The following is a 25,527-nucleotide window of genomic DNA, read 5'->3' on the forward strand; positions in this document are numbered from 1 at the left end:
CGCAATTTGTCCAACAGTTGGAGCATGCAAGACTTCTAGATGAGCTTTTCCAATTTGCAGCCAAACAGGATGAGCTGTTTTGCCAAGACTATAGTATATGAAGGGATTCTATGTTTCAAAAAGACACAACTGCAGACACAGAATTAAGACATAGTAGTACTTACAGGATTGCTTTTAATACTTGCTAATCATGAATATCTCTGCATGTACATACACGGCCCCTGAATGGTCACTTCAGGTCACTTGACTGGACTTGCCAGCCAAGGCTTCTGGCAGCTCTCCTCAAAGGGAGCTTTACATTTCCCATTTTGACACCTTGCACAAAGCCACCAAAGAGCTTTGCTGACCCTTACAAAGAAAAAGAATGACCTTTCTTCTACCACAAGGTCAGAGGTTCCTGCCATCCTCATTAAATAATTACGCCATAAATCCCAGTCACTGACCAGAACTCCTCACGCTGGGCTATGAACCACTACTGAGAAAGAGTGAGTGCTCCTGCCCAGACAGCTCCCCAGGCAACTGCAGCAGTGGTAGCAAACATAGCCCAAGGAGAGCAGGAAAAAACCTGCATGATCCCCCCAAACATGCGATTATCAAGTGTTCTGGACAGCTTTGTGCCAGAGACTGATAAGATCCTGTAGAGGCTAAACCAGAAACATTACAAAGGTGAAACAAAGAACTTTTATTAACTAGCCAGAAAATAGGCAGTGGAGGCATCTACTAGAGGCTAACACTGAAGCAGCAGCAATTGCTCAGTCCTAGGGGATCAAGAAATAAGAGGGCAGATAAGGGGATGTTACACCTGTTCCAAGGGCATCTCAACTCCACAGATGAAAAATGGGACTAAAATAATAAACCTAAGTGCCTTTAAATATGTTTTAAAACTGGCTGCTTTGATTTGCACTCTTTTCACCATTTTCCTCCAGGCTGACAAGTAGTGTCTTCAAACTTGAACAATCAAGTACTAAAATGCAGAAGTTTTGGCTACACACAGATGGAACAATTCAGACAGATGCATTGGCCTTTTTTTCCCCAAGCCTGTATTCTATCAAAAGAAAAGCAGTATGTAGGACATTTTCATAAAATGTTTTCTTGATTAAAGTCCTCTACATTTCTTATCAGCATAACCCAAGACATGGTTTAAATTTATGCAATGACAAATCCCCTATCATACACTTCACAGATTAGTTCTGATATAAAACAAAGAAATCACAAATTCTAATTTCAGGAGGGTTTATTTTTATTTCATTTCCACATTCACATTTCACAGAAGTAATTAGTGATATTCTTCCTCTAAAAATATTTAGGACATGATGCCTCATGTGACTGTTCTACCACACCTATTTGCTGTTGAAACGTCTGGATATTGAGTGGTTTTGCTTTGCACCTTAGGAATGCAAAAATATTTTCTGAACCACTGCTACATTTTTCAAGGAAGCTCCACAGAGAGTGTTATTTATTTAAAATCCAAGGTTCTAAGCACTGTTTCAAGCACAAGTTTTACCTGCCTTTTCCTCACACCTCCCACCTTTAGTGCCACTCCTAACAGATGTCTAACTTCCCATATTCACTTGTTTCCTCCCATTATTTTCCAACTCCCCATCCAGTCAGCTTTTCTCTTGGTTTATAGAGTTTCTTCATGCAATCTAATGAGAGGTTTTATTTGGTTTTAATGTGGGAACTGCATAAAATACAACACCAAACACTCTTCTCTGTCAGCTCGCTCTAAGTTGTTCACATGCCAAATTTCAATCAAGAGATAATAATGCTATTTCTTTGCATCCATTACAGCTCCATTCTTGTGTTGCATTTTTCTACAGGAGAATGCCAACTTTAGCCTTGTTTACAAGTAATGAATGTTGAGATTTAAGGGAGAGTACTGTTATATAACACTCAAATAAAGAACACCCTTCAGAGCTGGAGGTGGCATCTAACCTTGCAATAAAAAGAATTGGATACTCTACAAAGGTTCTCTCTCTTAGTGGTATTCTCATTTAGAGAGTACAATTATGAACTTGCTGCCAAATGTAAATAAGCTACATATGAAATAAGAACAGAATAAAAAGATGGTACTATTTTGGGAAGAAGAAACCTGTGGCAATCTGCAAACCACTAGAATAATGCCAGAATGTAGAGTAAGCAAATAAAGATGTGGCCAAAATGTTCACATTATATGATGAACAAATTCTGTAAAAGCTCTATTAAGAAAAACAATTAAAAACTTTCATTAATGGTACCTTTTGAATGAAAGAAATTTAATTCTGAATTGGATGAATTTAGACAACATCATTATTACAGAATTCTCATTAGTCTGTACTCTAAAAATGAAGCTGTACTTTTTTAAGGTCGTAAGTCTGACAGTGAATCTCAGCTATGTATTTAACTTTACATGATGTGCATTGTGTCCATCATCTCAGACTGTGGCTGCAGAAAGTCCAAATGCATCACTCCACTTCCAAAATGCCAAAAAGAAAGTGTGTATAATCCAGTGAATGAACAAAACGTGTTGAGACATTACACAGTTCTTTCAAAGAGTAGATTTAATACTTGTGAAGTAGCAAATAACTACATTAAGGTTTATTTGGTACAAGATGTCATGCTTGCAACAGTGGAGGACTGAACAATGCAGGTGGCCCCTTTCAGTGCAGATCTCTGCCTACCAAGGAATGTTGTTTTCCCAAAATAGGTTTGATACAACTAGACCATCATGTAAGAACTTCATAGAGTAACACTGCTGTGTCTTTGAGGAATTAATTTCCTGATGAGTTAAAGCTCCAAAGAGGAAACACACTCCGACTACACTTCTCAGCAGGTAATCCATTCAATCCTATTTAATTAAGAGCTGGAATAAAAGTAATATTAAAGCAGATTCCTGCTGGGGAAAGAAAAAAAATCCCCCATCAAAAACTTGCTGCAAATTAAAACAGGTATGATACCTCTGTTCTGGGCTATAATCAGTTACTGTATACTTAGCAGTCTTTGGCATAAGTTTTCTCCTTGCAAACGAAGGAACTCATTCTTTCTCCGAAGCAAAGAAGTAAAATAAACTTCACAGGAACTCCAGTCCCAACAAAACTTCTTTCAAAACAACAATCTAACCTTTGCCCTTCTAAAATACTGAACTTTCCATGCTCACACTCCTCCTCAAAGGGGGATACCCAAGAGCTGTATTTACACTCCCAACAGCAAAATGATCCACCTGGAAAGTGAGGCATCACAGCTATCAGAGATTTAACAGACAGCAGGCAGTATTACCGTCATTCTCCTACCCAAACAGGCCTCTGAAGTTACTGATGTTGAAGCCAAGACTAAATATGCACATTTTGGCCTATTCCTTATGGTTTTCATCCCAAGGGAGAGAGGGCATCTGATGTATCTGACAATATAGATGCTATCACAATTCATCTTATACAAAGAGTAATACGACCAATAACTCAACACAAGCAAAGTGCATCAGTTCTTACCCTGTAATAGGTACAATTCTATGAAATCAATCTCTAAAAGAACTAGTTAAGTTTCCATTAAATTTACAACATACCTCCTCTGATTCATTTGCCATTGTCTGGGATTCTTCCAGCTCCTCATCAGCTGTGTATTCTCCTTGTTCTTCCATTGCTTGCTCATTATATGATTGCATGTAATCTTCATCCTAAAGCAGTAACACATGAAGGTGAAAAGACACAGGCAAACTGTACAGAATTGCAAACCCACAGAGAGGTGGGGTTTGGCTACATTGTTACAGCTTCCAGACTTGAAGAAAAGTATTGTCTCTATCAGAACTGTCAATTATAAGTGATATGACATATATACAGCATAATTAGCAGGGCTTTTAACTAGACCATAATTTCAACATCATCAAAACTAAAGCAGTTTTCACTCAGATACCAATGTCATAATAAAGATCCCATCTAATACTGTTTGCTCCAACTTCTTCTATACATCTACATCCCCCATTTACAAATTCATGAAGCAAACACTGCAGTCCTTCCTTACCAAAGAAAACATGCTCCTATAGCACATATGCATTAACATCAGATTTTACCCCATCAGACTATAAACATTCTCAAAACACTCTGCAAAGCACCTACATATGAGCAGGTTCAACTCTGAAAAATTATGAACCTAAAACAAGAGCAAAAGCTTTCCTAAGTAAGTTTGCTTGTATTTTAAAACACCTCACTGATCACATACAGTTTTAATTAAGATTAAGTCACTTCACTAGCAATTAAAGCCAGTGCATGTTCTCTAATACGCTGCTTAAATTATATTGAATTATGCAGGTGACATTTTCTGAACTAACCTCCAATCTCTTTATTCAGGTTTAGACAGTTCTCAGTTACAAAAAGGATGAACGAGCAGGACATCAATCACTTTGGGATATTAGCACCTTAAAGATGTCTTTAGCAGGTCAATAATCTTTTCACCTTCGAAGGACTTTATCAGATCTTGTCTAAAGCCTGGATAAAAGCTTTTGCATTAAGTACTTCTAACAATTGGCAGTGTATCTCCACCACACAAAGCTGTTTTCTTCCTTAAGGATACAATCCTCAAGGTCATGATTCTCAACTGCCTTCCCGCATGACAAAGGAGCATTACCTACCGCCAAACAAGCTGTCAACACAAACTTTGTCACAGCCTAGATAAAGAAACTGGCAGACAGTGATAATAGGTCTAATTTCCCCTCCTCCCTAGGGAGGTAAACAGATTTTAAATCAGTCTAAAACCCTATGCACGCAAAGCAATGTTATCTTTGAAGATACAATAGAAAGAAACTCACTGGAAATTCATCGAGGGGTTCATTGATTTCAAGGTCTAGCACTTCATCTTCTTCTCCAGGCTCTTCCCCATATTCTATTTGGTCTTCTGTCAGTTCAGGATCATTGCCTTCATAATGTCCTTCCTCTGCATACTCTGAAGCATATTCTTCAGGTGCTTCAGATTTGTCATAACCAATTTCATCTTCCCCTTGGTCATACTCAGACTCATGTTCTAGTGATGGATCATTGATGGACTCGTATGATGCCAGCATGCCAGATGTGGCATTGAGGCTCACTGTGACACCTGGAGAGCTGTGGGATGGGGGGGGTGGAATTCAGAGGTTGGAGTGTAACAGTCAACTACTCGCAAAGATTTAGCAAAACAAAGCCAACAAACATAAGTTCTCTAAGTTGGTGGAGAGAATTATACCCCATACACTATTTGACTGCATGCCATGTTCTCATAATGCATACTGTACTGCAGCTTATCACCAGCTGCAGGCTATTTGACCAGGGGAATCAAAGGAACCAGATGGTTTAGCAGGTCAAACTGGCAAAAGTCCTGCTTTGTCACCAAAGCAGACTGGATTCAATTTTAATTCCAAGACTAACAAAAAAATACACAAAATTGCTATAACTGCATCTGTTTTCCTAATTTTTCAGAATATTCTAGTAAAATATTTTTTATTAAATGTATTCATGTTGTTCATTCTTGATTATCTTGAATTCAAAGTTACATTTTTATGACGGATTTAATGTTCTACTTAATATAAAATACATAGTCAATAACTGTAATTTAAATGCCTGAGACATTCTTAACTTAGTAACAGCACTGGCAGAGACACTGAAAAAAAACAATCAATACAAAAACTGACATGTTTATAATCTGCAGGCAAAGCAAAGCTCAGAATTTACTGTTTACAACAGCTAGTGCCATCAACACATAAAAAAGCAACTAACCAACTGCAGACAAGTTAGAAAAGCAGAGGGGGGGAAGCTCTTCTTGATTTGAGGGCTCAGGGTATAATGAAAACAAAGATATTTTTCTATTTTTTTTTTTAAGTTACAGTCCTATTATTCATCATTTTCCTTCATTTGGGAGAAAAAGATCCAGGCAGCTCTGAGCTATTTGCATCTATAAGACAGGGAAGATTTAACACAAAAATGAAGACATTATCCAGGATTATCATTATCCTCCCAACTACAGAAGCATGAGGTTGAATGGAAATAGAAGGAAAAGGGAAAGGCTCTCACTCTCTGCCAATAAAACTGCTAAAAATGCAAAACTTGTCTACAGAAACCTGCTTCCACTGAGCAATATTATCACACTTCAGATACTTTCTTATCACTCATGTGGTTACATAGCCACTCCTGCTGCCCAGGGGTCTCAGGGAGGATATACAGCGAAGTGACAGCAAGGACCAACAGGGATTCCCTCTTTTGAAGGGAACAGTCCAACCCTCACTACTGCAGGAAGGAAAACAGCAGCCAATGGATGGTTGGAGCATTTTATCACGCCACCATCAGTCCAACACAATGACAGGACTCCTTAATTAAGGTTAAACATAGGAGATATCTCTGAGATACAGATATATCAATGCATCTTATATATACATTCATACCCCTTCAGATGACATGACCTGCACAGCATGCAACAAGTAAAGAAAGAGCTGGAAAAACACACAGGCCATTAAAAGCAGCAGTGGTATTGCATCACTTTGGCATCACAAGCATCTTCCTCCCTGCATCAGTCCAGCTTGAAAAGCAAAAATGACAAGACACTCATTTTGAGTTGTGATGCCCTTAATTCAGCTGTGGACCTGTATCACCACGGAGTATTCACAGGGCAGGATCCTCAGTGAACTCCCATGGAAGTACCTGCTCCAGCCTATAAACTCTGTCACAAATTTTCTGCTGTGTAATTGCACACAAACAATTAAGCCACAAATCAAGCCTTGCCAAGTGTGCAATTCCCCTCCTCAGGGTCTTAGGAGGCAAGATATTTTTAAAAGAAAGATGGCAGAAAAGGACTTCACAGGAGAAGGAAGTTTACAACAATACTGAGGCTGCAAAGAGCAAAGCTCTTTAAGTGTTTATAATGAATTCTATATGCACAGGAGATGACACCATTTCTTCTCATAAGCTTTTTATAGTTAAGCTTTTAGTTAAATTTTTGAGATTGAAATAACCAAAAATAATGTTACTGATATGCAAATAATGCTACTGAGTACATTATATATACATCACTAAGTAAATGGCTAAGTAAAAACTGAAACCATTTTAGGCATATAACAATAATTTTAGTTTAGTAGTTATCAGTAATCAGTAGTAGTAGTAGTCATTAATAGCTTTGAGTTATCCAAAACAAGATTTAGGAAAGAAATACCGAAATTCTTGTTCCTCTTCATTGTCACTTTGCAGAAGATCATCATTCAGCTCTTCATCTGACAAGTCTGACTGATTCTAGGTTTCAGAAAAAGTCAATCATGAATATAAAAGGTATAAACTTTCAACTAACTAGATACTGAAACTACTGAAACTTCTGAATACTAAGTATTTTTTTATGAAAAACACATCTCAGACTAAGACCATACCTTCAAGGAAATGACCTAATTTGATAAGAAAAAAAACCACAAGACAACAAATCTTAAAATATATCTTTGGTAGTCTAATGGAAATTTACAGAACTCAAATTTGCCTATCTATCAACATTTTTCACTGCTCCATTCTCAAATACACCCAAAGATGACAACTCACTTAAGACCAGGACGGAAAAAAGCTCTAGTTCATGGCCTCGTGACATTGATGCATTAGGTAAGTTAAAAAAATGCATGAAGTTACTTTAAGTTCTAGAGTAAAGATACAGACTGGAGAAAAGGATATAAAGTTGTTTCATTCATTTTTTTTTTAATAACTACCCACTCAGAGGAGATATCTGCAGATTTGCTAACCAACATTTCCAACCCCTTAAGTAAGAGGCAGAAAGGTTATACAAAGGTATATTTATCTAGAAGTACTGGGATGAGATTAAGTAGAAGGAAGTTTAGCATAAATAGTTCAGGGAAAACTTTCTGAGAAATCTATTTTTACCCCACCATATTTGTCCATACCCACAGATACTGCCCTGTAACATTGCAAACTAAAAAGAACAGAAAAAGTACAAGAAAAAATAATATTTTGGAGAATCTAGTATTGGTTAGTATTCACATAGATAATGTCATATTTTTTAATATAAGCAAGCAGCTTTATCAACTTGCATTCCAATTACAAAGATATATACAATGTAAACTGCTTATGTTTTTGGTAACTGCATAACACACATCTGCAATCCCTATACTCTTGGAATTTTTTTTCTTTCTTAAACCAGTACATGAGACTAAGGAACTTCCTATCTTTAATAGGGAATACGTACAGAATAGTTTCAAGAAGCTTATTTGCAACAAATAGAGTGTGGTTATAGAAAACTACATCAAATGAAACTCAACTCTTAATAGATCTGGGTTTCTTAACAAACCTATTAAATCTCCAACCAAACCTTAAAAACTACTTTTCTAAATGAGTTCATTTAGCAGATAAAATATAAAAAGAGGTGACTAGCCAGCTTGATTTTCCAACCAGGAATCCTGTCTTCTCCTGCAGATATCTGGCAAACCCAAAGGTACATTTAGTTCTTTTCACAGAGTTCTGCATTGGAAATGGTTATCAGCATGAGAAGTCTATAGCAGACACGGTGAGAACTTGTTTGTGTTATCCAGTTCCAGCTGCTCCCATGTTTTTCCCCTCACTGCAAAAGGGAAAATCCTCCACCTACTCGTCAGACAACGCAATAGCAGATTGTGCACACTGAGTGTAATCTTTAACAGACATCACTGATTCCTTTTTTATTTACTCTCTGGTAAATACTGCTGGTATTTTGAAAAGTAATTTTTAATAGCCAGGAAACCGGCACTTGCATTAAATCATTAAATTCTCCAGCATGCTAATCAGCACTCAGGAGGCCTCATTGTTTTTTGGTTTTGGTTTTTTTTTTTTTGGTTTGGTTGGTTGGTTGGGTTTTTTGTTTGTTTTTTTGGGGTTTGGAGGGTTTTTTGTGGTTTTTTTTTTTTTCTTTTTTTTTTAATTGTTAAGTCAATATGAGCTACAGGGAAATCCATTTTGAGAACCATCTCCTGTTTGGACTGTGTGTTATGAGAAGAAATACTATCTCAGAAAAAAGTAGTTTTTCTAAAAGCTGTATCTTAAAAAGCCTCACCTGGAGGTTTTTCACAAAAGGAAACACAACCCTGGGTGCAGAGAGCTCTGGCAAGAGGGCAGAGCTCAGGTACCTGTGGCTGTCAGACTTTGGGGAGGTAACCGTAAAATACATGAGGTCAAACCAAACACCTGAAGTGGGTAAGTTGAACAACATTCACATTTTAATATCCGCAACAATTCACTTTAATGCACATTTCTTACCTTTTTTCCAGTTAGCAAGTCCTCTCCAAGCAAGTCATCATCAAGTTCACTGGAAAACAGTAAAAAACTTAAGAAGCTGAACCTTAAAAAACAGAAACAAACACCTTATAGGGTACATGCCTTAAAAAACTGACTTGAGGAGAATTGCTACGAAGTCTGCACAAACCCTGTCTTTTAGCAAAGCATTCAAGAAAAACAGTTACCTATTTTCAGTGAAACAACAGACCATACATACAACCTCTGCTGCTGTACAGTCATTTCATTTCCACGTGCTCTCCTTTCCATATCTCTACAACCAAACAGAGCACAATAACCCAGCCAAAATGCAGGCACAGCCAGATAAAACCCAGACAGCCAGATCCCCATTCCAGATCCTACATTTCAAGGCCATTTTGTCCAAACTGCTGATTTCCAGCTCCCCAGGGAGGAAGCAAGTGAGACAGGAATGTCATGTGGGCAAAACTCAGTCTACAGGTCACCATGTGGCCCAAGACAGACCTGAGCAAGGCTGGGAGGCCAGCTGGCTTGGGAGCCTGGATCGTCCCTAAAGGTCAGGCTTAGGCCTAGATTTTCCCTAAATACTTTACTGCCCCCTTCTCAACCTGAGAGTAAGGTCAGACACCTACAGGGTGACAAAATCAAATGCATGTTTCACCACTTTTATAATCATGCCCAAGAATTCAGGAAGCACAGAAATACCTGGCTTACAAAACTTCTGCCATCACATAGCAACTGTGCCATAAATAAGATTCAACACGAAGAACTACACTCTGGATTAGCTGAACTTTAGAACAACTGATTCATCTCATTCTTCTTCCTTCAGTGAAAGAATTATCTAGTGGCAGGAATAAACAGATTCCCCTGTTCTATAATAAACAGTTGTTATTGACAAATGTATGTAGTAGAATATGCATGTCAATACTTAAATGAGATGCCAGTGCATTGAAATATGAGCTGCTATTTGACACCATTTCTACCTGTATACCTTAAAAAACAAAAACAAAAACCCCAAACCAACAAAACCACCATGTCTTAGACACTACATAAGAACAAAATTCTCCACAGTGAGAATGTGCTATAGGAACAGAACAGGAATTTCTATAAAAGAGTTCCTTAGGACCATATGGTAAATACTTGAAAATGGGGAGGCACTTCCCAGACATAAATAACTGCTAAGAGTTGCTTTTGCAGATGGATATATCTCTACAGTAATCAGCTCTGAAAGAGACAACATGGGGGTGGGAAGGGGGAATAAAAATCTTGTGGGCTAGGAAAGAACAGATGATACACCAAATCAGCCCTAAATAGGACATTATTATCAGTACACAGAATTTATCCATGGTTACTGATCTCAAATATTTCCAGGAATGACTGAATATTAACAAATAGCAATTGTTTTGTGCTCACTTGTAATATTAAACAAAAATTAGAACATAAGACATATGACACGTTCCAAAGAGCAAACTGACTAGAATTTAAGCCTTTTATTTCAGAGACAGGAAACTCTACCTAACAGAAATGGTTGCAGAAGCATTTCCTACTTCAATTTTGTCTCTAAAAATCACTAATCTCTTCAACTGCCAGTAACCTGACAAATGCACCAAAGGGTTTGAAAATACTTCCCAGCACTATGGTCCACCACTGACAGCTTTTAATAAACTGCACTAGAGAAATTCCAAAGGATGGCAAGAGTGTTACAGCAGCATTCAAAGACAAAAAACAAATAAGGAAGTAAGACATTCAGATTAAGAAAAGGAACGGAAAAGAAAGTAAAAGATGAAATTAGTTTTCTAAACATAGTTAGGGATATTAAACATGTTACTGAAAAACATTCTCAATGTGATTTTTTAGAAAAAGATTAACATTTGATGAATAGAAATAACTGCAAACATATTCTAGATTCTTAGAAGCTTTGCCTTACTGCTTGGCAGTCAGAAAAATTGGCGCTAGCATATAAATGAAGCTTATATCAGAAACAAAAGTCTTTACAGGATGCTGTTCAAAACCTCTAAAAATATTCAGTGTTATTCAGTAGTTTCATTACTGAATTAAAAGAAGAAAAATGACCATAACTTTATGAATAAACAAAGTAACAGTGAAGAGCCTGCATAGTCAAGCTGTACTATCTCAAGGTTTCTAAAATAGCCATGTCTGAAGTTCTCTCTCAGAAAGAGGAGCAGAAGTATTAAATCCCACCATTAAAAAAAACAAAACAAACTAAAAAACACAAAGCAGTCAAAACAAAGATACTACAAGATCCCAGACTAGCTGAGAAAAACAGACAAAAATGAATGATTGCAATTTCCCATCACACTAAGCCACATAAAATAACCTGAACTGGAATAAAAGTACACATCTGTGATAGTTTCACAGTCACTTCAGCCTCACTATCACCAAGACACAAAAGTTTCCAAAATCAAGTACTAGGAAATTTTGGGTTAAGATAATATAAGAGTCCATTGGTTTCACAAGAAACAGACCCATTTCCTTACATTGCCTCAACTTCCAATATCTAACATTCCCTCCACTGAATAAATTCAGCTCAACAAATAAGGACAATAATAATAAAAAAGACAGACAACAAACAGCGGAAAGTTTTCTGCCAGCATAGAGAAGGGTCAGAACAAGTGAATTTGAGCAAAAGTCAACACTAAATCACTCCTGTCATCTCGAAGGAAAGCACCAGAAACGCAGATTTTTTCCAAACCCAAGCTTTGGGTTACCTAAAGAAATACATACACAAATGAACACCCTGTGATAAAGACGTCAGAGTGGCCCTCTCTGGCCTCCAATTTCATGAACATGCCTCATTAAACATGAGCAGTAGCAAGGATATAAATGTTTCAGGAAAAGAACTTGTGAAAAAATGTAATGCGAAAAATTCTCCAAGAGCAAAGTTACATTTGTATCCCAAATTACTGGGGCCTTCCAACTATCAGTTATCACCTCCAGTGTTTGAGAAGACAGATATCTGAAAATTCAAAATTATTTAAATAACTGGGGGATGTGACTCAGTCAAGTAACAACACAGTAAGAGCTGATGGTTGATCACAATGTGTGACTAACAGCAGAACTCCATCTCCCCCCAAAACAATACTTAGGTTGCAAAACAAAGCAGGAAGGATTAGAACATCCCAAGACTACTGTGTTGTGACTACTGTGATGGCCTTTTTTCCATCTTCAATAAACTGTCCTATACTGAATTAGGCCAGTAGGTTAAAACTTTAAGCAATTACATTAGGCAACAACATATCCATGTACAGCATTTGTAATTGCCAAGACATTCATAGAACTTAACATTTCCAAATACAGCTTGGCAATCTGAAAAGAGTAATATTATTTAAAAAAAATATTCCAACACATGCAAATAATATTCTACTAGATATAGTTGTAACAAAAAAAAAATTCTGAAATTATGAAGCTCTGGAATCTTCTGCTCTGCACCCGAAACCACTTCCCTTACAATTTCAGTAAGCTGAAGAACTGCATTTTTGATATTTAAGTTATATGCAGGTAATAATAAACACATAAAGTAAAACTTTTTCCTAAAACTGAATCCTTGTGTGCTTCAGAGTCTCAGCTTAGGGAAAATACTCTAAAACCTCTGTCAAGTCCTATTAAAAACAGCTTTGCTGCAGGAAGTTTACCACTGGGAATAACTTCTGATGCAATGGTTGTTTGACTCATCCAAATTTTCTGCAGTGATGAGTAGGACAGCTAAACCCAAATGTGACCAGTCAGCATCTGAAGAGCCCACCTATTCACACCACAAAGTCAGCAAAGGCAAAAAGTTCAAAAAACATTCTAATACAAACCATTTTGCTTTCAATACTTATTTTAGGGTTTCTGAATACCCAGACCTGGGACTGGGAGGCAGCACAGTACGGTGACTCAGCCTGAACAAGTTATTTTAATTCCATTCTCAAACCAGAGCAGCTCCACAGTGCAGTTCACCATCCAACCCCCTGACAGCTGTACTGGCTTGACAGAGAGCAGAGACTCCCCACCAGCAAACAGCAGAACACTCTGTAAACCGGAGCTACTGTCCAAATTCCTTCGTCACACACTTGCCTCCTGGAGCAATGAAAACTACCCACTTAACCTAGCAGAAAAGCATGGAAGAGGAAACTAATCCCTCTGGAATGAAAATAATTGTAGAGCAGTTGATTCACTCCAAGGGCTCAGCTGAGTGGAAAACTACTTAGAGTAAAACTTGTTTACTACAATCATTTGAGTGATTATTACAGTAGATAACAATCTATTTGGAATGGGTTGTTCTTTTTTGCCTTTTACACTGAAAACCACTGGCAAAGTCTGAACAAATTTATTACTAAAAAGGAAACATAGAAAAATAACACAAATAAGTGAAAAGTTCCCCCAGAAAGAACAGACCAGTCTAGCCAGCAGTTTGATTCCTTTCCCAGACAGATTCCTTTCACATAAAAAACCACACTTATTCTCCCGCCAAAAAAAGCAAGTGCACACACACTTCTAAATCTTTACAAGTCACATTGTTTAGGAAGCCTGTACCTAAGCTCTAGTACTCTTCCTCAATGTAAAACTGAAAGTAGGACTCTGAGGATAAGAATTTAAACACCTAATTAAAAAAAATTTAAAAATTAAGTTGAGTAAATTCAAGTACTAGCAAATTCTAACTATTTAAACCACCAAGATCTACATATTTAAAAGAAAAACCAAGACATTAATTGCAAAATTACACACCACAAATACTTTGTATTTATCCAATTTTAAATGGTATCTATTCAGAGCGCTCTACATTCCTCAAGACAAGTACATGTTTGGCACGATCCAGCATCGGCTGACACATGCAAAACAACCAACATCTTCATTAGTTTCTGAATGTGCATCGCTTTAAATGTTAGAACACAAAATGCCAGAATGGGAAAACAGAGCAAAGCAATTCAGCACGCAGAAACTGAACATGAAAATATTCTACCTACCTGTCCCAGTCGTCATCTCCTGCTCTTCTTCTCCAAGACCTTTCTGCACCAGGCTTATCAAACTGATCAAAGTCATCATCTGTAAAGAAGGTGATCACGTTAAATAATTCTTACTGAAATGAGAGGTTTCCAAAGCAACCACACAGATGGGATTTTATGGGTGGGTGTGGGGGGGTGTGTGTTGTTCAGAAGATGCAAAAATACCTTTTTCTACCTTTCAAGTTAACGTGAAGTAAAAGCAGACAAATACCCAACACAGAGTCACAGAATCATTAAGGTTGCAAAAGACCTTTCAGAACACCAAGTCCAACTGTCAACCCAGCACCACCACCATGTTCACCATTAAATCACATCCTCCAGTGCCACATCTACACGTTATCTGAACCCTTCCAGGGATGGTGAATCCACCACTTCCCTAGGCAGCCTGTTCCAATGCTTTACAACCCTTTCTGTAAATTTTTTTCTTCCTAATATCTAATCCAAACATTCCCTGGCACAACTTGAGGCCATTTCCTTGTCCTGTCCCTTGTTACCTGCGAGAAAGGACTGACCACCTGGCTGGCTACAACCTCCTTTCAGGGAGTTGTAGAGAGCAAGAGGGTCCCCCTCGAGCCTCCTTTTCTCCAGACCAACCAAACACCCCTTGTTCACTCAGATGCTCCTCACAGGATTTGTGCTCCAGACCATTCACCAGCTCCACTGCCCTTCTCTGGATTTGTTCCAGCACTTCAGTGTCTTTCTTCTCATGAGGGGTTCAAAACCGAACACAGGACTTGAGATGTGGCCTTACCAGTGCCAAGTACAGGGGGATGACAATGGCCCTCGTCCTGCTGGCTACACACACAAGCCAGGATGCCACTGGCCTTCTTGGCCACCTGGGCACACTCCTGGCTCGTGTTCAGCCTCTGTCAACCAACACCCCCATGTTTCAAGAATAAAAAAAACAATATACTACACAGTTTTCCCTCTTCTCACTGTTGAGGTGAAGATTACCCAAGGAAAAGACAGAGTATGAGATAAACCACTGGAAAATTTTGCCAATGAAGGTCATTCCACAGACAGGAGCTTCCCAGAAATGCACAAAACTGAGATGCAATGGAGGTGAAGGGAATAGCGTCTGCGAAATCTCCGCTTGCCTTGTGGGCCACAAGCTCATCCACTAACACTGAACCTGCAAAGGGAGTTAAACCTCAGGTCAGCACAAGGTAGGTCAGTACCAGCAGCCCAAAACAGAAGAGGGCAGTCAGGTGTAACACACCATCAATTATCTCAACTGGGGCAGTAAAATCACTACGAGTCACTGAAGCAGGTTACACTGTGTACCTAAGCAGGCACCTGCCTTCCCAGAAACAACTGGTGCTCCATATTTCTCTCAACAAGTACCCTTAAAATAGCCTACCAAATCATCTTCCATAGCTTAGTTCACAAATTAATATTTTGCTACTTAAAAATATTAAAGCTTCCATTTATCTGCAGAGGAAATGCAAAGGTCATCTGCTCTGTACAGACATCATGTCTTGTCATCTGTGAACTGGAAGCACATACCCTCAGAAACACTGAACCCTCACTCTTCCACCCTCTGGCTACAGCCTGACAGGGAATGCACACCTGGATTCATTCTCTTTTCACACACTTTAATGACTTTGGTAAGACTCAAATGGGCACATAGAAGTTATGCTCAACACAGGGGGAAAGCTGCTGCAGTTTAATGGTCTGCAAAATACAGAGATTGAGCAATCCCGTCCCTGCAGTCTGACAGTCTGAAATGGTGATCACTAAGATGCCATTCATCCTCCTGACTCTGCATTCAACTCTGACCAACTACAACGCCAAGGAACAACTGTTTCATTCGACTGGGTTTTCTGTGTTTGTTTTGCTTCTTAAATAAACCTTCAAAACCAGATCTGTCTTCAGCTCTTTAAACTCAACCCAGTATCCTTTAGTGAATATTCCCCACATGCAATGATAAACTAATTCACTTTTCACTTCATATTATCAAAATACAGGTGTTAATCACTGACAGAAGTTTGAAAGGAGGTAGAACATTAAAAAGAGAAAATTCGGATCTTGCAACATCAATAAATGAAGAACTTTCAAATCAGAAATTTCAATCAAAAATAGCTATGAAAGTAAGACTGCTCAGTACAAATTATTATGTAACATGAGTCAAGTGTGGCAACTCCTGTTTTGAAACCAACTAGGGAAGAAATAATTCCCCTTGATCAAGTTCTCCCCTTTACTATTGACAGGTTAGTTTAGATTTTAACTCATTTTCTATACTTAAACTAATTTACCTGGGCTAATACAATTGAATCAATTGTTTTACATTTCTCTGCCTAAACATCTACATATTACAACCTTTTTCTATTCCAATTCCTATTTAACCCACAAGGGAAAGCCAGACAAATACACAAGCATTTCCCATCTTCCTCTTGAACGCTAAATTATCCAATTTTATGGTCTCTGGGGAAAAAAAAAAAAAAAAAAAAGAGGAGGGAGAAAAAAAAAGGCCACCTTGCTCTCCTTATGGTCATTCAAAACCATGCTGCAGTGACTGTCTTAGTGCATTGATATTTTAAGGGCACAAATATCCTGTCCTGTCACTGTTCTTACAGCTGGATTGCTGTAATCCACTGACTTGATGTAATCGCTGCCAATGATTATTTTTTGAGGTAATGCACCTGATTTGGCAGCACCCCAAATTACAAGTGTCCACATATTGATTAACACAGCTCAAGACAATGACAAACCAGGAAGACTAACTTTCTTTTAAGCTACACCTGCTTACTTGCAAGACATATTTTTTCATGCCAGGCACCATGTTAGAACTAGAGAGCTGTGCTACAAACCAATCTTAGCTCTTGGTACACAATTCTTTCAAACAGACCTTCACATCAGCCAAGTTTAAATCTAGACAACATGAAATTACACACCACATCCTTCTTCTGTTAAAATCTCTCTACAGCAAAAAGAAACACTTTTCAGTACAATTCATAGTAGTTTTGCAGGGCAGATATCTAATTCACAGCCACAGAAGTCTTTCAACCTGTTACTACTGCTATTTAAGAAACAATGTCAAAAGAGGGTCCAAGTTCCTGGCAAATTTCTAATGTGGACCTGAACCCCCACCACTCAGGCAACATCATGAACCTCCTTCTCTTCCAATCACTCACATCCTATCCCTTATTTATGAGCAGCTTCTACCAAAATTCAAAGCTGAATTACATCCAGCAAAGCCTTTTTCACAAGTCCCCTCCAGCAGGATGCATAAAAAAACCCTCAAGAATGACTGGTCAATCTGTGTGTGGTGACTGCAGCTTGCAAGAACTGCTCCACACGTGTCCTCACCACCTCCCTGTTCTCATCTCCTCTCCCTGTCTCAACACATGTGATATAAAGATCTTCAGGACAGAAGGGGAAAGCTTTTCTTTTTTATACTCATTTGTTCTGTGACAGCTGACACTGACAATGAGTGTTACAAATTATGCCATTTCGACATTAAGGAGCCCAAAGCAGGTTGTAGCTTTGCTTTAGAAAAGGAGGTCACAACAGTCACACATCTGCAAATGGAATTCCTTGCCAGCTTCACCACTTGTGAGACAATAAGCACTGCACTGGACACAGGCCTTGCAGCTGCAGTGCAATGTGATACCTAACAGACATCCTGAGGCATCATTTTTTTTCTCCATTTCTGAAACCACACAGACTTTCATTTTTCTTCTACCTGTGTGGGTCATAACATTGGAAAACACCAGTAAACAACAATCAGCATAACATCTATACATGTTTCTCCTTGAGAAACCCGTAAGTCAATGTTTGTGCCAAGGGTGGTTAAACGCCTGTAAAACATTAACTTGTACAGAAATAAGAACACTCAGCATCAGCAGAGCACAAAACCACTGAGAGCAACAGCCTAAGATTAATTTTTTATTAAAATTCTCAGTACTACTGCGTGGGAGATGAGAAGAAAAAAAAGTGAGGGTGTGAATCCAGGAACATAAGCTTTTAAAGCATAAAAATGTCTATTGTAGGAGTTGGAGGAGGTTCTCTATTTCTTCCAGTGGTCTCAGTGCACCATACACAGCAACTGTTGCTAAGACACGCGAGGCACTGGCTACAGCTCCTCCCTCCAATTCTGGCTCCCCTGGCAAAGCTCACCAAGATGATGTTTGTGCATCGCCTGGGTACCAAATGGAAGATCCTGACAGGTGATCACTAAACACACTAAGCCCCTCTCTAAGGCAGAGCTAGGAAGTTAAAACAAACAAACAAGCAAACAAACCCAAACCAACAAAAAACCAACCAAACACAACCTATCAAATACTAGAAAAGCATTAACTGAATAAGCAAGCAGAACAGGCCAGTTATAGAGGAAAAAAAACCCAAATAATCCACCACTTGGCTCTGCCAACTGCAGTTCTAAGAAAACCACCATGATCAAAGTGGCACAGAAGTTTCAAGATGCTGCAGAGATGGACTAAGGCTGTTTTGTTAGACCAGCCTGCCTTGCAAGCCTCTGACCAGCTGTGAACCAGAATAAGCACAAAGACAGCCAAACACACTTGGGACCTAAATGAAACGTTCCTATTTTCTTTATACTTACCCTGGTGTAGCACCAGCAGTGCTGCAATTTGTTCTACACAGCTTATGTTCTGGTTTTATGATATATGCTTAGAACTTGTATCTTTTTTTCCTGTTCAATAAGAACAGACCATCCACTCTAGAAATCCACAAAATACAAGCCTCATTTCCTCTTTGGCAATGCTGATGGCAGTTTCTAACTCTGTGGACACCCTTTCAATAAAACCTTCACTAATTTTTCGTTGTAAAATGGAAGTCTTAAGCTACACAGTCAGTCTCTCAAGCGTAGGAGGTGAATCAGCAGGAACACTGCAGAGCTCTTAACATGATAAAATGTTACTAACATAGCCTAAAAAGGTAGTCCCACATAGCAACTGTTGCTAAGATTGGAGTATTTTACCGCAATGAGATGACCAAGACTTCTAGACTAGGGAAAACATTTGATGACTGCATTGTTGGTCTTCCCTGAAATACACCTGAAAGCTTCCCAGAACACCAACCACATTCTGCCTCAAACCTTAGCAGTTCCAAATTTTGTGTTTTGGTTCATTTCAATATTACACTATCATGAACATAAAACATGCAATAAGTCTTACGCATTGAAAAAGCATTGAAGATTTCTCCTTATCCAAAACACGATGAAGATGTCACAATGATGCTACAGTTCAACGGATAAAAAAGAACCACTCATTCTTTGCCCAACAGGTCTTTTAATGAAGTAACTAAGCCTTATTTTGCTTTGGGGCAAAATAAATATAAACCCTATGTTATGATTCTATGATAGGTAAGGGAGCTAGTTAAAATTAAAACAAAACAAACCAGAAAACTAGAGGGAAAAAGTCATTTACCACATGAAAAAGCACTTCTTTATCTTTCAAATAATGCTGATCGGAACAAGTCCATCTTGCTCTATCCCCTTAAAACACCAAACATGACAACATTCCAACACAAGTCTCTGGCTTAAAAACAGTTTACCAGATTATCTTTATGTAATAGTTTATTTCTACAAAATATTTTTCCTCATATTTCATTGCAAAAGGTTATGCAACACATAAGTACTGCAAAAACTTCTATTTTCAGCACCTGAGCACACCATGTAAAAACTGCCCCATAAGAACTGACTGTTAGTACCTCTTGCTATGTGGTGCAACAGAATAACATCACAGATTCAGGTTCAGGAGTTCCTGCTGACCTGTGTTTTTTCCTGATGCTGTCACAATTTGTCACCAGAAGTTTTCACGCAACTGGTGCTGGCAGTACAGTGACACTGCCAACCCGTGTTACAGACACAGACCTTCCTCAGGAAACCTAACAGGGCATGAAGCCCACTAGGAATCCAGTCCCACTTACTACAGAAAATAAAGACCATCACAAAAATCACATTCGGTCTTACTACCACATTATACACAAATACATTCACAAACAGTTTAGTTTATCTGTCAGGAACAGACATCATGTAGCCTTCACACTGGTAAACAATTACTCATAGAAGCCTTAAGTATTTGGTGACTAAATATTTATAACAACCTAACAATTGCCTAACATGTTCCTCAATTACTGTATTTCATGGGTTTTTTTTCAAATTACTCCTAGAGACAGAACTTAACTTCCCCTAAGAAATAAAGCAGAAAAACTAACTTCTACAGGAGGGAAGTTCTTTTTACCTTCCCAAAACCAACTTTTTTTTGGGAGTTTGTCACGATACAAAGCAAGTCACTAGCAATAAGCAAGAGCAGAACTAATTATAATATGCTGCCTGGAATTGAAGCTACAAAACAAACCCCAAAACTTACTTCCAAAGTTTGCTTGAACCAGTAAATATATTTTCTTTGGAAAAACAAAAGTGCCATAGTTCTTGTTTCACAAACACTGAACAGTGAAGGAAGGTCAAGAGTTTAAATGAAATCCACGTGAACTTGGTTCCCAAATGGATTGGGACACTGATGAGAAACTGCAACTCCCAGAAACTCTCCAGCATCCTTCACAGCCACCAATAGTTAAAACTGAGACTGCATTACAGCAGAACTTAACACAGGACCAATTACTACTTACCTGGAGGTTTTTTGATCAAGTCACCATCTTAAATTATTCTGGACAACAAATTCTATGTGACCTAAAACCTGAGATTTAGTATTTGATGCAATAAAGCCTGGCTTGGCCCTTGCAAAAACAACTGATACTAAGGCTATGTTTAATTCAGATGACCTGAAAAGACAGAACATTCAGAAGAACATGACTTTCAGTGAAAGCTTGTCAGAAAACCATAAAGAGATTAAAAATTGCTGTGTTTAAAGGAAATCTCCCTGCCACAAGCTCACTGAAGTAGTAATGTTTCTTGGCACGAGTTCTTAGCACAATACTAAGTGCAATACCATGGCACTAGTTCTTGGTACAACAGCCCATGAGCACCTTTGTATTTCATGAACTGCAAACTCTACATAAAGGCCTTTAGCACTTAGAGGAGTTTTAATGTGTGCATGTTCCAATATAACTCTTAAATATTGTGACCAGCTGCACCAGTCCATCTAATAAAGTAGGATGCAATAACCACAGAGACCAAAATACAGGCAGCACTCCACCCACTTTCATCTAGGCACAAATGCAGAATCTATTTCCAGTCCCTGTCTGCTGCTGATGAATAGCCTGAAGCACAACAAGTTCAACTGAATTTGTCACAACTGGAGATTTTGAATTGGACAGTGGCCCACAACACTGAGAAAGGTGCTTGCTGTGCTAGCAGTATAAGTTTTTCTCCTATTTTTATCAACAGCTTCACAAGAGGTTTTTAAAGGCATTACGGTGCTAACAGTACAACAGCATCCATCAAGTATGTTCAAATGAAATCAAACTGATGACAGCTTAAGTTCAAGCTGGAGGAATAACATAACAGGCTCGAGGGTAGAGGAACACCCATTCTATTACTCTTGGTACAGGACTTCCAGCAGGAAGGCAGACTCGTGGATGGGGCTCTCTTCAGCTCCTCCTCCACCCCAGCCTGTGCCATGATTCACACCCCAAGGACATCTACACCCAAAAGTCTTCTAGAACACTGAAGTTCATCAGAAGTGAACTAATCTGAAAATAAGAAAATTCATAATAGTTTTCCCTTAGTTCAGTATGGCAGACAATGAAGAGGTGCTTCTTGCTCTGTTTGGTGATGGTTTGTTGCTTACCCTGTAACCATCCCTCCCTAAATGAGATTAAAATCCAGCTGTAAACTGATTGCAGTAGATGTCAAGCAAAAATTTCAGCATCTATAGAAAACAGTTGTTATATTACACTATAAACATATGATCAATAAATCACAGAACAGTCCAGGTTGGAAGGGACCTTCAAAGATCATCTGGTCTCCCGTGAGAAAGGGAGCCCAAATGAGATAAATTATCTAGCACCCTGTCCAATCGTATCTTGAAAACCTCCAGTAATGGAGACCCCAACATGTCCCCAAGGAAATTTTCCCAGTGACTGACTGTTCTCACTGCAGGAAAAAAGTCTTTCTTAAATCAAATGAAGCCTCTCCTGATGCAACTTGTAGCCATTGCCCTTTGTCTTCTCCATATGGTTCCTTGCCAAAAGAGAGCCTCTATCTTCTTTGCACCCACCCTTTAAGTAAGATTCAACATGTTTGCTCTGATTCTGATTTTATATGAAAGTTTGAATCAAAGTTTGGGAACCAGTAAACTAATGAGCAACTATGAGCCCTCAAGGTTCCTCATCATCAATACACCTACCCTGAATTTCTATGTTTCAACATACAGCCATTCCAGAATTAGGAGATTGAATCAGGCTGCTCAGCAAAAGAATTTGTGAAGTAATATGAAAATGTGAATTACTCCCAGAGACCTCACAGACTATCACTTGTAAACTTTCTAGTTTGTTTGTGAAACATGTCACCAAAAGAGCCTTTACCTTCATCCTCAGAAAGCTTTGCTGCACCAATACACCTGGTCACAAAAGTACATATGAATATTTCATTATTATCTTCCAAGAGCCTAAAAGACTATAAATGACCAATGAATGAGTCCACACATGCTGTCCAACAGACAAATCACCTTCCTTCCATCAAATATATTTAAATGTTCAGCCACCACAGACATTTCCCATTTCATTTTTCAGCCCTATAATATATCCTTAGAGAGGATATATTAATCTCATTTTGTAAACTGTTACCCTGCAATGTCAGCAAATTAACATCCCAATCAATTTTTCCAAGACCTATTCTGTACTAATGATTTGCAAATCATTAGCCTTTTTTTTTTTAAGAAAACACTAGGGTGCTGTTATCTCCATATTTTAAAGTGTTTCCCACTCACAAAAAATTCTAAAACTAAATCCCAAACATTAGTTTCTACATTTAAAAGTTTAAATGACAAAACCATTTAAGCCAAACAACCACTTAGTTCTGAGCTTCTTTCCCATGCTACCACCATTGACTTTAGACAGTAGTACCTTTTCAAAAAGGGTTGCACGTTCCACTTCTGTAGGTTCTAGACTCTTTTTACTGGGTTTTAAAAGTGTATTTAACAACCTCAACCAGGAATTTTCCCTGACTAGTCACATGGACATAGGCGTGGGACACCTCCGGGTTTTTTTCATTCAGCAAGTGCTGCACAGTGACCACCAAGACTAAACAAACACTGTTTATATGGGGCAAGGATCACATTTAATTGGCCACCATTTATGGATGAGCCAGTGTTAATGCTGAACAAACAACTGTGCCCACTTAGCACAAAGGGATCCCAATTCAAGAATAGACACAAACGGAACTCTACAACAACATAAAAAAAAAAAATCAATCTTGAAATTGCAGTTTCACCACTTTGTTGAAGGTTGTCTGCTGCTGCATTGCACCTTTGCCCATGAAACCAGGCTCATTCAGCTTGCAGCAGTTTTAAACACAAGAACCAAAATGCCTCAAAAGTGACACTTTAAATTGCTGTCCTCACAATACCACAAAAATTTCCTGACATAGAACAGGCATGCAAAATCTGCTTTCAGATTGCATATAACTGACCTGAACCACAAAAATGAGCACAAATATTTTTGTAAGATAACTTCAATATTGCAGTATATTTAATACTATTAAAACAAGGACCAAGATATTTTAATATTTGCTGTTTTACCAATCAGTGCTGTCCTTCCAGGTCGTCTTCCCAAAACGTCCTCCTAAATTTGGGAATTTCTTTGTAACATTTACCTTTAAGTATGGTATCATTTACCACAGGAATTGTAATTGTAATTCTGTACTTTGTTACCCATCGGAGTAACTGTGGAGCAGGGTCTGACACTGAGGTGAGTGAGCAGGGGATGAGCCACGACTCTTCTTGCTGACAACTTACAGAGACTACATCACCACAAACTTTTGTACAGACAAGGAGAAGTGGGTCAACTGACAACTCTGAGCAGCCTTTTTCCAAACTGCAATTCCTAGTGAAAGCAAGGCCCAAAGCAGCAGAAACAGACATGTTCTCTTAACGGTATCTCTTTTGCATACCTAAGTACGACCCTGGCAAATCTTTCTTTTAATCACCCAACCAAACATTTTCATTTTAGAGTTTGCTTTATATACCAATCAGAACCACAGAGGGTTTTGAGCTGTCATTTAAAATGCTATGTGTAGAGGTGGCCTTAGTCAAGAAGAAGCACAGTGAAACACCTGAGAATCCTGGGGTCCAGTACTGACTTCATTTTACACTTTTCAAGTGAGACCCTTCTACTCCTGGACAGTCTGTAAAATGAATTATAAGCACACCCCACATTAGAGATATGTTTCTTAAACACATCATACGCTGCACCTGTAAAAACTATGGGAACGAATACCCACCGTCCCCGGAGGTGTTTTAAGGAAAGACTGAACACTTAGTGCCACGGTGGTGCTGGGTCTCGGGCTGGACTCGCTGATCTCAGAGCTCTTTCCCAACCTCACTGATTCTGCGAACGCCATTAAGTACAACACACCCATCCCCCCCGGAGGCCCCGTGAGTGGCGAGGCCGCTCTCCCCTCGGCCCTGCCTCGGCCAAGGGGCCACACCAGCTCCCATCGCCTGACGCCGCCGGCTCCCAGGGGCAGGAGCGGCGCCCGTGGGGCCTTCCGCTGCCCCCGATCCCGCCTCGCCGGCCTTGACCACGCCGGCCCCGCTGCCCTCCCTCCGCGACCACCCCCGGCTCCCACACCTCGCTCCGTCCCGGGCCGGCCCCACTCCCCGGGCGAGGCCCCCGCGCACCCACCTGCGCCTCCTCCCAGCGCGGCAGCCATGGTTCTGCGCCCCAGCCAGGCGACGGTGCCGGCGGCGGGTCGCGGCAGCGCCCCGGCGCCACCCGCCGGAGCGGCGGGTCTCGGTGACGCCGAGGGAGGTGCCGGGGAAGGACGCGGGGAAGATCTCGGACTCGGCTCCCGGCGGGTCCCGCTCCCGCCGCCGGAGAACAACAAACTAACACAACATGGCGGCCGTCGCCGCTGTCGCCCCCGCGGTGCACCATGGGACGGCGGCGGACCGGGGCCCTCCCCCCCGCGGGGCGGGGCGGGCGGGCGGCGCGCGCCGCTGGTTGGTCACCCCCGCCCACCCCATGTCCCTCCGCGCGTGCGCGGGGCGGGCGGGCGGCGCGCGTGCGCCGCCGGGGGGCGGGGCGGGGGGAGCGCGTGCGCGGGGCGGGGGCGCCGTGAGGGCGGAATGGCCGCTGGGAAGGAAAGGGAAGGGAGGGAGGAAAGAGAGAGGAGTCATCTGTCCCTGCTGCGTGAGGAGGGGGACGAGCAGGGGCTTTACCTGCCCTGG

The 25,527-nt window shown here is 39.9% G+C and overlaps 1 protein-coding gene across 1 annotated transcript in view; it reads right to left on the reverse strand.

Moving 5' to 3' along the window:
- The window catches only part of RBM33 (RNA binding motif protein 33), a 104,020-nt gene extending 78,800 nt beyond the window's left edge, over positions 1-25,220 (reverse strand). Inside the window, exons 1-6 of the mRNA XM_027686791.1 lie at positions 24,983-25,220; positions 14,174-14,252; positions 9,213-9,261; positions 7,144-7,220; positions 4,778-5,069; positions 3,539-3,649 (exon numbers count right to left, since the gene is read on the reverse strand). Coding sequence (XP_027542592.1) covers positions 3,539-3,649; positions 4,778-5,069; positions 7,144-7,220; positions 9,213-9,261; positions 14,174-14,252; positions 24,983-25,010 — 636 coding nt within the window. The 5' untranslated portion in view covers positions 25,011-25,220. The remainder of the gene's footprint in view (positions 1-3,538; positions 3,650-4,777; positions 5,070-7,143; positions 7,221-9,212; positions 9,262-14,173; positions 14,253-24,982) is intronic.
- Between the last annotated feature and the right edge of the window lie 307 nt (positions 25,221-25,527).

Source organism: Neopelma chrysocephalum, unplaced genomic scaffold, assembly GCF_003984885.1.
Source record: "Neopelma chrysocephalum unplaced genomic scaffold, ASM398488v2 Primary Assembly neopelma1_72, whole genome shotgun sequence".
NCBI lineage: Eukaryota > Metazoa > Chordata > Aves > Passeriformes > Pipridae > Neopelma > Neopelma chrysocephalum.